This window comes from Podarcis melisellensis (assembly GCF_964234715.1).
Source record: "Podarcis melisellensis genome assembly, chromosome: 4".
NCBI lineage: Eukaryota > Metazoa > Chordata > Lepidosauria > Squamata > Lacertidae > Podarcis > Podarcis melisellensis.
In genome coordinates this window covers 38022127-38034733 of record NC_138531.1, presented here as the reverse complement: position 1 = coordinate 38034733, position 12607 = coordinate 38022127, and the positions used below count along the sequence as shown (strand labels likewise).

The following is a 12607-nucleotide window of genomic DNA, read 5'->3' as shown; positions in this document are numbered from 1 at the left end:
AGGCCCCTGCTCCAAGAGCAGACGACCCCATGACAGGCATAGCAAGGTCAAAGCGAGCAACCCTAATTCTAGGGAGGGGGGACGGGCAATCCGATGCACAGTCGAAAAGAGGAAGCCCTAGCCTCGTGCAAGGAATTTTAGCATTTCTGACTGTCAATCAACAAATGGCAACATTAACTTCTTCCCAACAACATGGGAAGCCCCAATCGCACCAGTGGCCAACGAACAATTAGCCGGCCTCCAACTTTGGAGTGCCCTGGCGGCCCCCACCGCAACACGTGCTCTCCGTGAAGGAGAACACGCTTTACCAAGTATATAACTCTGTCATGGTGTAAACAATGAAATGAAGATAAATAGTATGTGCAAGTGTGGTATATCAGAAAACTAGTATTTCACATTTTTTTAATGGTTGTGCACACAGGTAAATGAATACCTGTGCATATACCTACAATGGACAAAAGGTTTATGAAACTCAGGCAGTGCAGGGAAGCACTAATTGAGGGCAGGGTGAGGTAGCACACAGGGCAAATACATCCCATCAAACATAGCCTACTAGAGTGTCAACAGAAAACACTAAGATAGAGTTCAATTGAAAGCATGTAAAAGAACAAAGATAAACGTAGACGTGGAGAAATAAGATGAGTGCAACTTACATGTGCATTAATATTCTAGTGTATACACATCCTGAGCTGCTGCCAGTCATAGGATAGAAAAGGGAAGTATCTGTCCTTTGTTACTAGGAGATAACTAAAATGTTGTTCAAATTAGCATTTTTAAAATTCTGGGATGCAAGTTGTTCACATCTACATTTACCATTTCCAGCCTCCTGCTGTTGCCAGGGAGAAAGCAGCGCGTGAGCCAGTGCAATACTAAGTTCATCCATAGGCAACTTTTTTCTCTGTGCACTTAACTTTTATGCCTACATTAGTGAGCTGAGGCTGAAGTATTTTTATATAATTGAGACATGCGTGTTGTGGTTAAGATTGGTCTTAGGCTTCCCTCTAGTGTCACCCTTAAATAGTTACCACCAAGTTGCTGAAAAGCAATCATTGATGCATAACAGCAAGCTTCACTGAGGAAAGTACTCACCAATTCTACCTTTTTCTGAATTATAGACAAGTTTGGGTTTTATGTGTGGCGTGGATGGGGAGGAGGAGTGATAGCCCCTGAGTGTTGTTATTCACAGGATGTTTGCTGCAGAAAAGGTAAAAATGCTATGATAATGCATGTTCTACCAAAGCTTTAAATAATGAAAGAAGTGATTTGTTGTATTTTTCAGGCCTTCAGACAGTGGGCATATTCCGAGTTGGTAGCTCAAAAAAGAGAGTAAGACAGGTGAGACTATAGTACACCTTCCTTTTTTGCCCTTACTTTAACGCGTACTGAGAATCTGATTTTAAAAAAGTCTAAGTGAACAATAATGCCTTTATAACTTTTCTAGACAAAGCAGTTTACAAGCCACAAAGCAAACATACTGGGGGGAAAATTATGACCACAAAAATCTCAGAACAATATTTTGAAACATTGCTAAAAGCCATGAAGACTGATACTAATACTGCATAATATAAAATTAAGAGAGTTGGGCAAAACCTGTGGAGTTCAGCCATTCAGATCAAATTAGTTGCTGAAGGCACTGGTAAAGAGGTACCGTAATTTTCGCCCTATAGGACGCACTTTTGCCCCACCATAAATGAAGGGGGAATGTGTGTGCGTCCTATGGGGCGAATGCAGGCTTTTGCTGAAGCCTGGAGAGCGAGAGGCGTCGGTGTGCATCAACCCCTCTCGCTCTCCAGGCTTCAGTAAGCTATCCGCAAGCCTTGCGCGCCTGGCGGGAGTTCCCCTGGGCGCTCAAGGCTTGCGGGCAGCAGCCTGCAGCGCGGAGCATGGGGCGCTCTCTGGAGGACGCCCCATGCTTCGTGCAGGTGTCCACAAGCCTTGCGCGCAGCAGCCAGCAGCGCGGAGCACGGTGCACCCTCCGGAGGATCCCCCATGCTTCGCGCAGGTGTCTGCACGCCTTGCACGCCCGGCGGGAGTTGCCGCCGGGCTCGCAAGGCTTGCGAATAGCAGCCTGTTCTGGGGGCTGGGGTTGGGGGAAGCTCGGGGGGGGGGGGTAATTTTGTTTTTATTCATTCCCCCCCCCCAAAAAAATGGGGTGCGTCCTATGGGCCAGTGTGCCCTATAGGGCGAAAAATACGGTAGGTCTTTAAGATCCATTTAAAACCCACAAGGGATAAGATTTGCTTTATAAGGACCATTGTAACCAATGACATGGTCTAGGGTATTGTTCATAAAGGATTTCACTTTTGTACTAATTAAACTTTCTTTTTTAAAATTTAAAATTTAAATTTAAACTTAACAGGTTTTCTGCAAAATTGAATGTTGGTCCCATACAATGAAATAACAGTGTACGTTGAAATCATTAACGAAAAGTGTCAATTTGACTCCTAATAATACTGAAATCACTCCATTTCACCTTAAAACAATACAGACTTTGGTCCGTTTCCTCAGATTATACTGTTTTCTTAGCAGATGTGGAACATGGCACATTTTCCAACTGGCGGCCAAAGTATTAACCTAATGCATCATCTCCCCTTATTTATGATTTGTAGATTAATAATGTAGATGTCTAGATGTGACCTTTTCCCTTTGTGTTGATTTTTCCAGTTACGCGAAGAGTTTGACCGTGGTGTGGATGTAATGTTGGATGAAGAACACAGCATTCATGATGTGGCTGCTTTGTTAAAGGAATTTCTTCGTGACATGCCTGATCCACTCCTGACCAGGGAGCTTTACACTCCTTTCATCAATACTCTCCGTAAGCAGAGCAACCTCCTCTTTTACAGATTCCTTAAAAACCTACACCACACAAACTCTGCATAAGGTGTAGAGGTGCAGTTGAAGTGATTTGTTCCTAAACTAACATGTTTAAAATGTGTGTAGGGTCCTAAACACTTCTTTGTTAAATTTTTGAAATGCGGGAAACTTAAAACAGCTGTCAAGTACCTAGTGTGGTTTAATGGGTGGAGTTCTGAGCATGGGCTAAGGATGAAGTCCCTAGATAAAGTAATCAGTTCTTGGTGTGTAAAATGAGAGTTGGGAGGACACAAAAGTTAAAGTATTTTGATTTCTGAGCGTGAAATAGATGATGGCTATATTCTTAGGTTGGCAAAAGAAAAGTTGGCTGTGCCATTATTTCCTGTTACACTTATTGCCTGTTCCTGATGAACCTTTATGGCTAATCCTAAGCAGCTTTGCTCAACCTGGTGCCGTCCAGATGTTTTGGACAGCATCTCCAACGTGGCCAGTTGCCAATGTTCATCATGTGTGCATGCAAATTGACTGCAGTTTGTAAAGTATTATGCTTTCCCAAGCTTTAAATAGTCGTGCCAAACGCTTGGGGTTATAGCCAACATTGTGCAAGTGAAACATAAGTACAGACTACAGGTCTCTCATTTCTTTCCTTCCTGCAGCCCTGCAGAGCACAATTTTCTTCACCAGTTTTTCAGTAATGCCTCCTATCCACTGCAGCCATTTACAACACAACCCTTACTCCCTGAATGACCCCTGACCCTGTAGAGAAGCTTTTGGGGAGTGCAAGTGTTGGAGGGCAGAATGGAGGAAGGGACCTTTCCCCCCACTTGTGGAATATTGGATCCATTGTCTACCTGGAACTAATGTGAGAGACAATGTATGATTTTGTCCACTTGTACACAATGCTGACATACTGTATTCAGCCCCACTCACTGATTGAGAATAAGAGTAAAAATGTGATCTATAGTTGAATTTTCTCTAGAAACTTCCTCAAATGTTGATTTCATGTTAACCTGAGATGAACTCTGTTAGAATATACCTGTTGCTTCATCTAGTTGACGTGAATCCTGTTTTTTCCAGACTAGAGCTGTGCACAAATGCCTCTTGAAATTTTTCTTCCTATTCTCAGGGGCGGGATTCAAAATTATCAGTGACAATGGTGATGCTTATTTTCTTTTCTCAACAAGTGACAACAGCAGCAACTATGATGGCAGCCTGGCTACCATTTTGCATTCCCCACAATGGCTCAAACCTAGCATTATCCCAGGTCATGGGAGAAGAGAGGAATTGGTGGCCAATGATGAAGAATAGTCAGAGAAAATTCTGTGAAGTGACCTTTTCTTCTAGCGAAATGAGAGAAAATTCTCAGAAACTGTCTGAGAAAAAGGGAGGTGTTTTGGCTCAGCTCTAGATTATGTTCTTGTACAGGCAACACCAGTTTTGCCTGTGTTCAAAAAATATGCGACAATGCACACATGGGCTGTTCCACACCTGGAAGAGGGTGTGGCGGGGGTGGAGTGGGGTGGAACAGAAGCAAATTGGGGGTTGCCTGTATTTAATTGCAGTTGATATAAATTATATAGGAATATCATGTCAGTTGAGAGATATGTAACATGCCTGTCCTTGTGAACATAACTGTGAGCACATTCCTTAGAGTACTTTCCCCCCATCTCTTTTAGTATTAGAGCCCCATGAACAACTAAGCACCCTGCAACTTCTTATTTATCTTCTACCTCCCTGCAACTGTGACACCTTACATCGACTCCTCCAGTTCCTTGCGACTGTAGCTAGCCATGCAGAAGACAGGATAGACCAAGACAGCCAGGATGTAAGTTCAGATCATTCATTTTTTTCTATGGCTATTTCCGGAGGATGCTCTGAAGAACAGAGAACTGAATCACACACACCCCCTCATTTTCTTCATTTCTCAGTACAGCATCTTAGTGTTTATTAACAGTTTCCATGTTTATTAATATTTTTTATTGTTAACAACAAAATAAGCGATTTTTCAAAAGTGGCTTTGATATTTGCCACATTGCGAACAAAAAAAAGGGGGAAAGAAATGCTTTAAAATGAAAATTCCAACCCGAATGTTTTGATTAAATTTCATATATAAATAAATTCTAGTTGGAAACAAAGCATTTGCTGTGTTTAACTCCTCTCTCCTTCCCTAAACCATACTAATCTCAGTAAATTTTATTGCAGTTATTAGCAATTCCTATTTCATCTTTTCAATAGTTTTGTAAACTTTAATTTTAAATAATGGATAAAGTATACTGTACACAATGTCCTTTGGATTATTTGTGCTCTGGTTATAGATTTCTTTTGGAAGTTGAATATTAGGATATGTTTTGTGCTTTCCAAATATTACTTTCCCTTTCCTCACGCATTGCAGCATAAATATGGGAGGGATGCCCTCACAGAGGAGTTTTCCACTTCAGCAGTGCAAGTTTCCAGTAACCACTGGTGCTTGAGTGGAAACTTACCACTTCATGTGGCATTTGTATAGAAGAGCCTGACCACTGAAAAGCAGCTTATCAGAAAACTGTCTCCAGCACCGGTATTATAAATATAAGAGGTGCTTGATGTTCTTTCCAGAAACAGTTGTGTTCCTGATCTTCAGGCATCCTTGTATAAAGCACACATAGTTGATAAACTAAAATAATAATAATTGATAAATAAAGATGCAGACATATTGAGAACAAATTTGGATCTTTTTTTATGGCAGATGGTTCAAGAGTATAAGACCATGCGGGGTTCTAAACTGGTTAGGCAAATAAACTCAGCCTGCACTAAATTCCAGGCAGCCATTCACAGAATCAGGTAACTCAACTTTATTTCTGTTTTGTTCCAGATTCCTGGCAACAAAATGACATCACTTAATCTAGCCACTATATTTGGACCTAACCTGTTGCACAAACAGAAGACAACAGACAAAGAATTTACCGTTCAAAGTACAGCGCGAGCTGAGGAGAGTACTGCAATCATTGCTGTTGTACAAAAGATGATAGAAAACTATGAAATGCTTTTCATGGTAGGCAAAGTCTTCTTTATTTTGCATTATTGCAGGTTATGAATACAGTGTTACCTCGGGTTCTGGAGGTCCATTCTTAACCTGAAACTTTTCTTAACCTGAGGTACCACTTTAGTGAATGGGGCCTCCCGCTGCCGCCACGCCACCGCCGCGCAATTTCAGTTCTCATCCTGAAGCAAAGTTCTTAACCCGAGGTACTATTTCTGGGTTAGCAGAGTCTGTAACTTGAAGCATCTGTAACCTGAAGCATCTGTAACCCGAGGTACCACTGTACACTTCAAACTTTTCTCCTGTGCTTTCATTTCAAAACATGAAGCACTCTCTATTTATATATTATATATCAGCTGCGGCATTGTCTTTTTAATGTACGGCAAAACACTGCTGAAAAAGACTATTGTCAATATGTGGTGAAAATCTCATGAGATAAAAAACAAAACACCAGTTTGGCATCATGAACTTGCAATAGCATCATATATTTTCAGTTGTTGACAAATAAAGTCCCTTATATATTAGCATACAGTGTTTTTATCCTGTGGAGTACAATTCTTTGAGAAGTAGCTCCATAAGAATTGCAGATGTTTCTCAAAAAAGAATGAACATGGATCCATATTCCTTCACACACATTGAAGGCCTTCCATGGTAAGGTGAACAGTGTGGATTATGAGGTTGAGAATTATAGCAGAAATTGCAGCAGAATTATAGCAGAAATAATAGCAGACAATTATAGCAGAAATAGGAACTACAAAATTATTGCTCACTTGCATATGAGGTAGAAAGTGCAACAGCAACTCATAATTGCTAAATGAAATTCAAAACAACAGTTAGTGTTTCCTCATACTGTCAAGTTTTCTGTTCAGTAAATATAAAATAAGCATCTTTCATCAAACCCATCTTTCATAAAGGTTTCACTTTTGCTCCAGGGATATTCCCACAGCTATTCATGCACACTTCCCAGTATTTTTTACTTGGCAATAAACTTCTACAAGATAGCACATTCTTTTGCACATGTGGGTACTATGGTTGCATAACATTATTACTTAGCTTGAAGTAATACAATAACTATATATGACACCTGCTAAGTAGAAGAGGGGGTGATGCTGATTATTCGTAGCCCAAATGGACTAGAACAGGCATAGGCAAACTCGGCCCTCCAGATGTTTTTGGGACTACAACTCCCATGATCCCTAGCTAACAGGACCAGTGGTCAGGGATGGTGGGAATTGTAGTCCCAAAACATCTGGAGGGCCGAGTTTGCCTTGCCTGGACTAGAAGGATCAGTGCATGTGGCACAATCCCCAAAAGCCAAAAACCAAAGGCTTCCTGTTTCCTACTGTGGCCCCAAAATGCCCATGGGAAGTCCACAAACATGATATGAATTCAGTTGCCTTCTCCCACTGTTCCTACCCAGTGACTGGTGTTTACATGCATAATGCCTTCAATCCTGGAGGTAATGCATAGCCATCGGTAGTGTTATCCTCTATGAATTTGTCTAATCCTTCTTTAAATCCATCTGTGTGATCATTGCCACATCTTGTTGAACCAAATTCCATACTTTAACTATGTGCTATTGAAGAAGTTTAACACAGAGCAGAGGATGCTACAAACCAGAGGCCAAGGCTGCTGCTGCCATGCAGTTCTTCCTTCAAACAGCTATCTTGATGGCACTGAAATGCTTACAAGAGGGGACTGATAGAGTTGGCCTCCTCCCTTGCGAACGACATGGGTGGTCCTGGCTGCCTCGACGAAGTCTCTCTTCGTAAAGGCAGTTGAGTTCCTTGCAAACCCTTTTTGTTTTGGTGTAGTAATTTGGTGTCACCAGCAAACTTGGCCACCTCACTGCTCACCCAGATCATTTATGAACAAATTAAAAGGCATTGGTCCCAGTGCAGATACCTGGGAGAGTCTGCTTCTTACATCCTTCCATTGTGAGAAGTGTCAATTAATTCCTTCTCTCCACTTCAGCTGTTACAGAACAAAAGTGCCCGAACCCTTAGATAGCTTCCCCACCCCCCTTTCCACTTTCATATTACAGTTGCTATGGAAAATCTCCATCTGGGTAGAGCCTTAGAAAGATTAAATACTTACAGCAATATGGTACCTTATGTAAGTAACTGAAGTATAGCTAAAGCAATCAAGTGTTAGAAGGCAACTGTGGTTAATATCCATGGTTTCTTCCTGTACAAATAGGTTCCTTCTTCCCCTGTTCCAGCAAATGATTGATTGAGTTTGTTTGTGGGGTTTTCTTTGTGCTGTTGACTTTTTACATGGTGCAGTGGCAGCCCTGGGAGCCTTTGGTTGAAGAACCTCCATCTGATCAGTGGAAATGGCCAACATAGTTAATGTTATTTGTAGCTTCTGGAAGAGAAAAATATGTCATTGAATGTATACTGGACATGAATATTTTATTCTGTGAACTATATATACATGATCTACCGTAAATTTCGCTCCATAACACGCAGATTTTTCTTCCTAGAAAGTAAGGGGAAATGTTTGTGCGTGTTATGGAGCGAATGCCTACAGATGGCGGGGGAATCTGCTGCGACTTTAGAATTGACACTCTGTGTGTCTCTCTGTGTGTGAGGGCTCCTTCTCTTGCTTCCGTTCACTCTCCCTGTGCCCCTGCGACTTTAGAATTGACACTCTGTGTTTCTCTGTGTGTGAGAGGGCTCCTTCTCTTGCTTCCCGTTCACTCCCCCAGCACCCCTGCGACTTCCAGCGCCCTGCGACTTTAGGGCCAGTTCTCTCTCTGCATGTGTGTGTGTTTTGACCTCACTGCGCTTGTTGGGGGAGAGTGTTGGTCGCAATTTTTCTTGATTTGTCTCAGAGTGGTTACTATCATGGTTTCCTTGCCGGGGAGGAGGGAGAGAAGCAGAGCATGCTTGTTCTAAAGGAGCAAACTCTGAGAGGAGCCTCTCCTGCATTATTCGCAGCATCCTTCTCCACACCCCCCACGTGTGCTCCTTGTCCCTTGAGTTCTTTTCCTTCCCTCCCCACTTAAAACGTGGTTACAAAGCATGGCTCCACATGGATCCTCAGGATTTTTGCATTGGGCTACCCCAAACTCACCGTCAGATCACATGTCTGTGGCCACAGCATGAACCACAAAAATCATACATCCACTGTTTCGTTTAGAATATTTTTTTCTTGTTTTCCTCCTCTAAAAACTATGTGCGTGTTATGGTCAGGTGCGTGTTATAGAGCGAAAAATACGGTAGTTTCCCTTATAGTGGAAAAATGACTCAATTCCTATGACTTCTCCTTTTTTGAATCACTTGTTGTCAGTATTGATTGATTGATTGATTGATTGAGGGTTTAATAAAGGTAAAGGTAAAGGGACCCCTGACTATTAGGTCCAGTCATGGCCGACTCTGGGGTTGTGGTGCTCATCTCGCATTATTGGCCAAGGGAGCCGTCATACAGCTGGTCATGTGGCCAGCATGACTAAGCCGCTTCTAGCGAACCAGAGCAGCGCACGGAAACGCCATTTACCTTCCTGCCGGAGCGGTACCTATTTATCTACTTGTACTTTGGCGTGCTTTCGAACTGCTAGGTTATTGTTATTGTTATAGTATTGCAACACAGTCAGTTTGCATTCTGCACATTACTTTTGAACCAAGGTTAACAAGTAGTAGTATAGTATTGTCACTGTGTTTGACTGGAAAAAAGTGAAGTGCTTAAGGCAGAGACTGGGAACCTCCCACCCTCCAGATACTGTTGGACTACAATACCCATAAACCCACATCATGGCATGGGGAAGATGGGTTTAAACCCCCTTCCACCAAGTTGCTTCCCAAACACTAAAGCCTGCTTTTAACTTCCTTAGAAACAAACAGGAGTTTCTGACATGGAACACTGACATCTCATCTAACTGCATCCTAAATCTGATGAGCACAGTTGTTCTGGCTGGGGCTGATGGGAGTTGTAGTTCAAAACATCTGGAGGGCTTCAGGACACATGGACTCTTGCTGCTTTGGCTTCTCACTTGCCTCCTGTTCCTTCACTATAATATTCAAGCACATTATACAAATTGAGTTAAGTTACAGATAGGTAGCCGTGTTGGTCTGCCATAGTCAAAACAAAAAAAATTCCTTCCAGTAGCACCTTAAAGACCAACTAAGTTAGTTCTTGGTATGAGCTTTCGTGTGCATGCACACTTCTTCAGATACGAAGTTAAGGTACGAACTTCAGATACGAAGTTAACTTCTTCAGATACGAAGTTAAGATACTAAGTTGAGTTAAGGTGCTCCTTTCAGTTCATGCAGAACCTTCCTTTTCTGAAGTCCATAAAGGATATATTCTTTAATTCCAAAAGACAGGTTCTAAATATAATGAGGTGGGATCCTGCTTGTGGGGTGGGGGCAAGTTATCTTGATTCCCCTGCACCAGTCCCTACACTGTTTCTGAGTGTCCTTCAGTCCTCAACAGTGTGGGGATATTGGGTGCTGCAGTGGAAGATCAGTAAAAGAAGCTTCTCCTTCTCTCTGCCAGCAGGAGTTAACAGGAGCCATGTTTGGACACAACCTATTAAATTAACAAGGATATTTTATTTCTCTAAATGGGGGGGAGAGATAGGGTTAAAATATTGAGCTAGTTATCCACTGGATCATTGCACCTGTAGTAGCCTTTTTCTACCACATCTTTCTTACAGTCTGTCATAGATTGCAGCATGCGGGCAATGTCTGTCTTCTTTGCTTTTTTTAGAGCGGGTTTTATTATTTTGTTGGAGCTGATAAATATTTTGCCTCTTTGTAAGCCAAGCTAAGTGCCTTGCTGGATGCAAGGGAACAATGTACCATTTCAAATGACGTGTTTATAATTAGAGAGTGCTGCGGATGTGTGTCAGTTTGACATCAGATATGTACAGTGGAAAAGCATCTCCGTAGAGATTCTTCCTATTTGTGCCAATGTGTTTATTTACTGAACTGCTTCAGTGGATCTGGCTCAAACCTCTGTCCCAATTTAGCTGTTATAGTGGAATATACTTATATCAAGCTATTTGTGCTTATTTCTTCATTTGCTGTTAGCATTTTGTCTAAGAGAACAACAAGGTGTGTGAGTCCGCAGATTGGACCCTCATATTCTTTGCTAAGGTCAATTGACAGATATAGGCGTGATGACTTTTTGTAGCAAATGCTGATAGTTCCCTATCAAGCAGCAGCAAATTGTTTTTCAAACCCCAGAAGTGGTAAGAGGCCAGGGCTGCTGTTTATAGTTAAGACTTTGACATTTGCACTAGTTTCAAATAGAGAAACATTTGGACGAGAGCGTGGATCCACAGCGTACAACTTAAGTGTGTTGCTGCCAAGTTTTCTTTTGCTCCTCCAGCTGTGACCGGTTTCACCACTGAAACTGGAGCAAGATATGCGAAATAAAATCCAGTAGAACAGAATGTGATATTTGGCCTACTGCATGGGTTTATCGTCAGGTCAGAATGGTTCTGCTTGTCAGGATGGATACATAATATTACTACAGGTTGTTTGTGTTTCTTCAGTGAATTAGGATCAACAATCTGCTGCTGATTTTAGTTCTGAAGTAAATAGTCAGGTATCAGTTTCACATATTTTTCAAAGTTGCAGCAGAACAAAATAGAGAATGTGTGCACTCTACAAGTAAATTCTAACTAAAGTACATGGAGCTGTGTTAAAAATTCTCTCCTAAATAATCTGTCAGGATGATGGAGGCTCAGTTTGGCAATTGTTTTGTGAACAAGAGTCAGGCTTGAAAGCGTTGTGTTTGTTTGTGTGTGTGCACTGTTCTACCTCCCAAGTTCATTCCATCCCAGTGTGAGTCATGAATGCCAGGTCTCTGCCAGGTGTTGTACAGCCCATTAAAGTCAGATATGCATGAATGAAATAAAATGTGCTACTTATAATAAAATTTAGAATGAAGAGCAATTAGTGTTTTAACAGACATGAAAATCATTGCACACCTCGTTCTTTTTGTAAGCATGATGAGTATTGATGTTTTAGAACAAATTATGCATTCAGCAATATTGTCTGATACTTGATCAATATTTTATTGAACGATCAGTAAGAGCAGTCTTTCTGCAAACTGTGTACAGTCCATTATTTCATATTATTAGAACCACAGTCCTGTGCACTTATGCATAGTAAGGAAGAAACGAGTGGAAAGAGAGAGCAGTTGTTAAATAATACTGCTTTCCTTATATACCGTATTTTTCCATGTATAAGACTAGGTCGTCGTCCCCCCCAAAAAATAATGTGTCTTATACACAGATATATCTCCCCCCATTTTCTTAAATCTGAGTCCCCCAAAAGAGGAGGCGTCTTACAGATGGAAAAATACGGTACTTATTTCACACAAATAGTTGTAATCATTGATCAGTTGTTCTGTAGTGTGTTTGTTTCATTTTGCTGAAGCTTAACCTTTTACTATATAGTACAACGGTGCATGATTCTGTACTCACCTTTCTGATGCTTCATTCATTTATAGGTCCCAGCTGACCTTCAAAACGAAGTTCTGATTAGTCTGCTTGAGACTGACCCAGATGTTGTAGACTATTTGCTGAGAAGGAAAGCTTCTCAGTCATCGTGAGTAATTTGTTTTCCTTTTCCTTCATTGTTTCCACCAGGGATGTGTTTTCTAGCTGAATTATTCAAAAGCGTCTAATTTCAAAACCCTGTTACATTGATTTAAAAGAACAAGAATGTGATGTCAACAATTGTGTCCATTTCATAACTTAATGTGAGTTGTTGTATTCTAGTGCCTTTAGAATCATTAAATGGTCTTCCTGTTTATTTT

The 12607-nt window shown here is 41.4% G+C and overlaps 1 protein-coding gene across 6 annotated transcripts in view; it reads left to right on the top strand.

The window, feature by feature from the left end:
• The window catches only part of ARHGAP6 (Rho GTPase activating protein 6), a 184243-nt gene that overhangs the window by 164296 nt on the left and 7340 nt on the right, over positions 1 to 12607 (top strand). For all 6 annotated transcript variants that reach the window (XM_081907543.1, XM_081907542.1, XM_081907545.1 and 3 more), the window contains exons 6-10: positions 1280 to 1335; positions 2665 to 2815; positions 4491 to 4639; positions 5666 to 5845; positions 12299 to 12396. In XM_081907543.1, coding sequence (XP_081763669.1) covers positions 1280 to 1335; positions 2665 to 2815; positions 4491 to 4639; positions 5666 to 5845; positions 12299 to 12396 — 634 coding nt within the window. The remainder of the gene's footprint in view (positions 1 to 1279; positions 1336 to 2664; positions 2816 to 4490; positions 4640 to 5665; positions 5846 to 12298; positions 12397 to 12607) is intronic.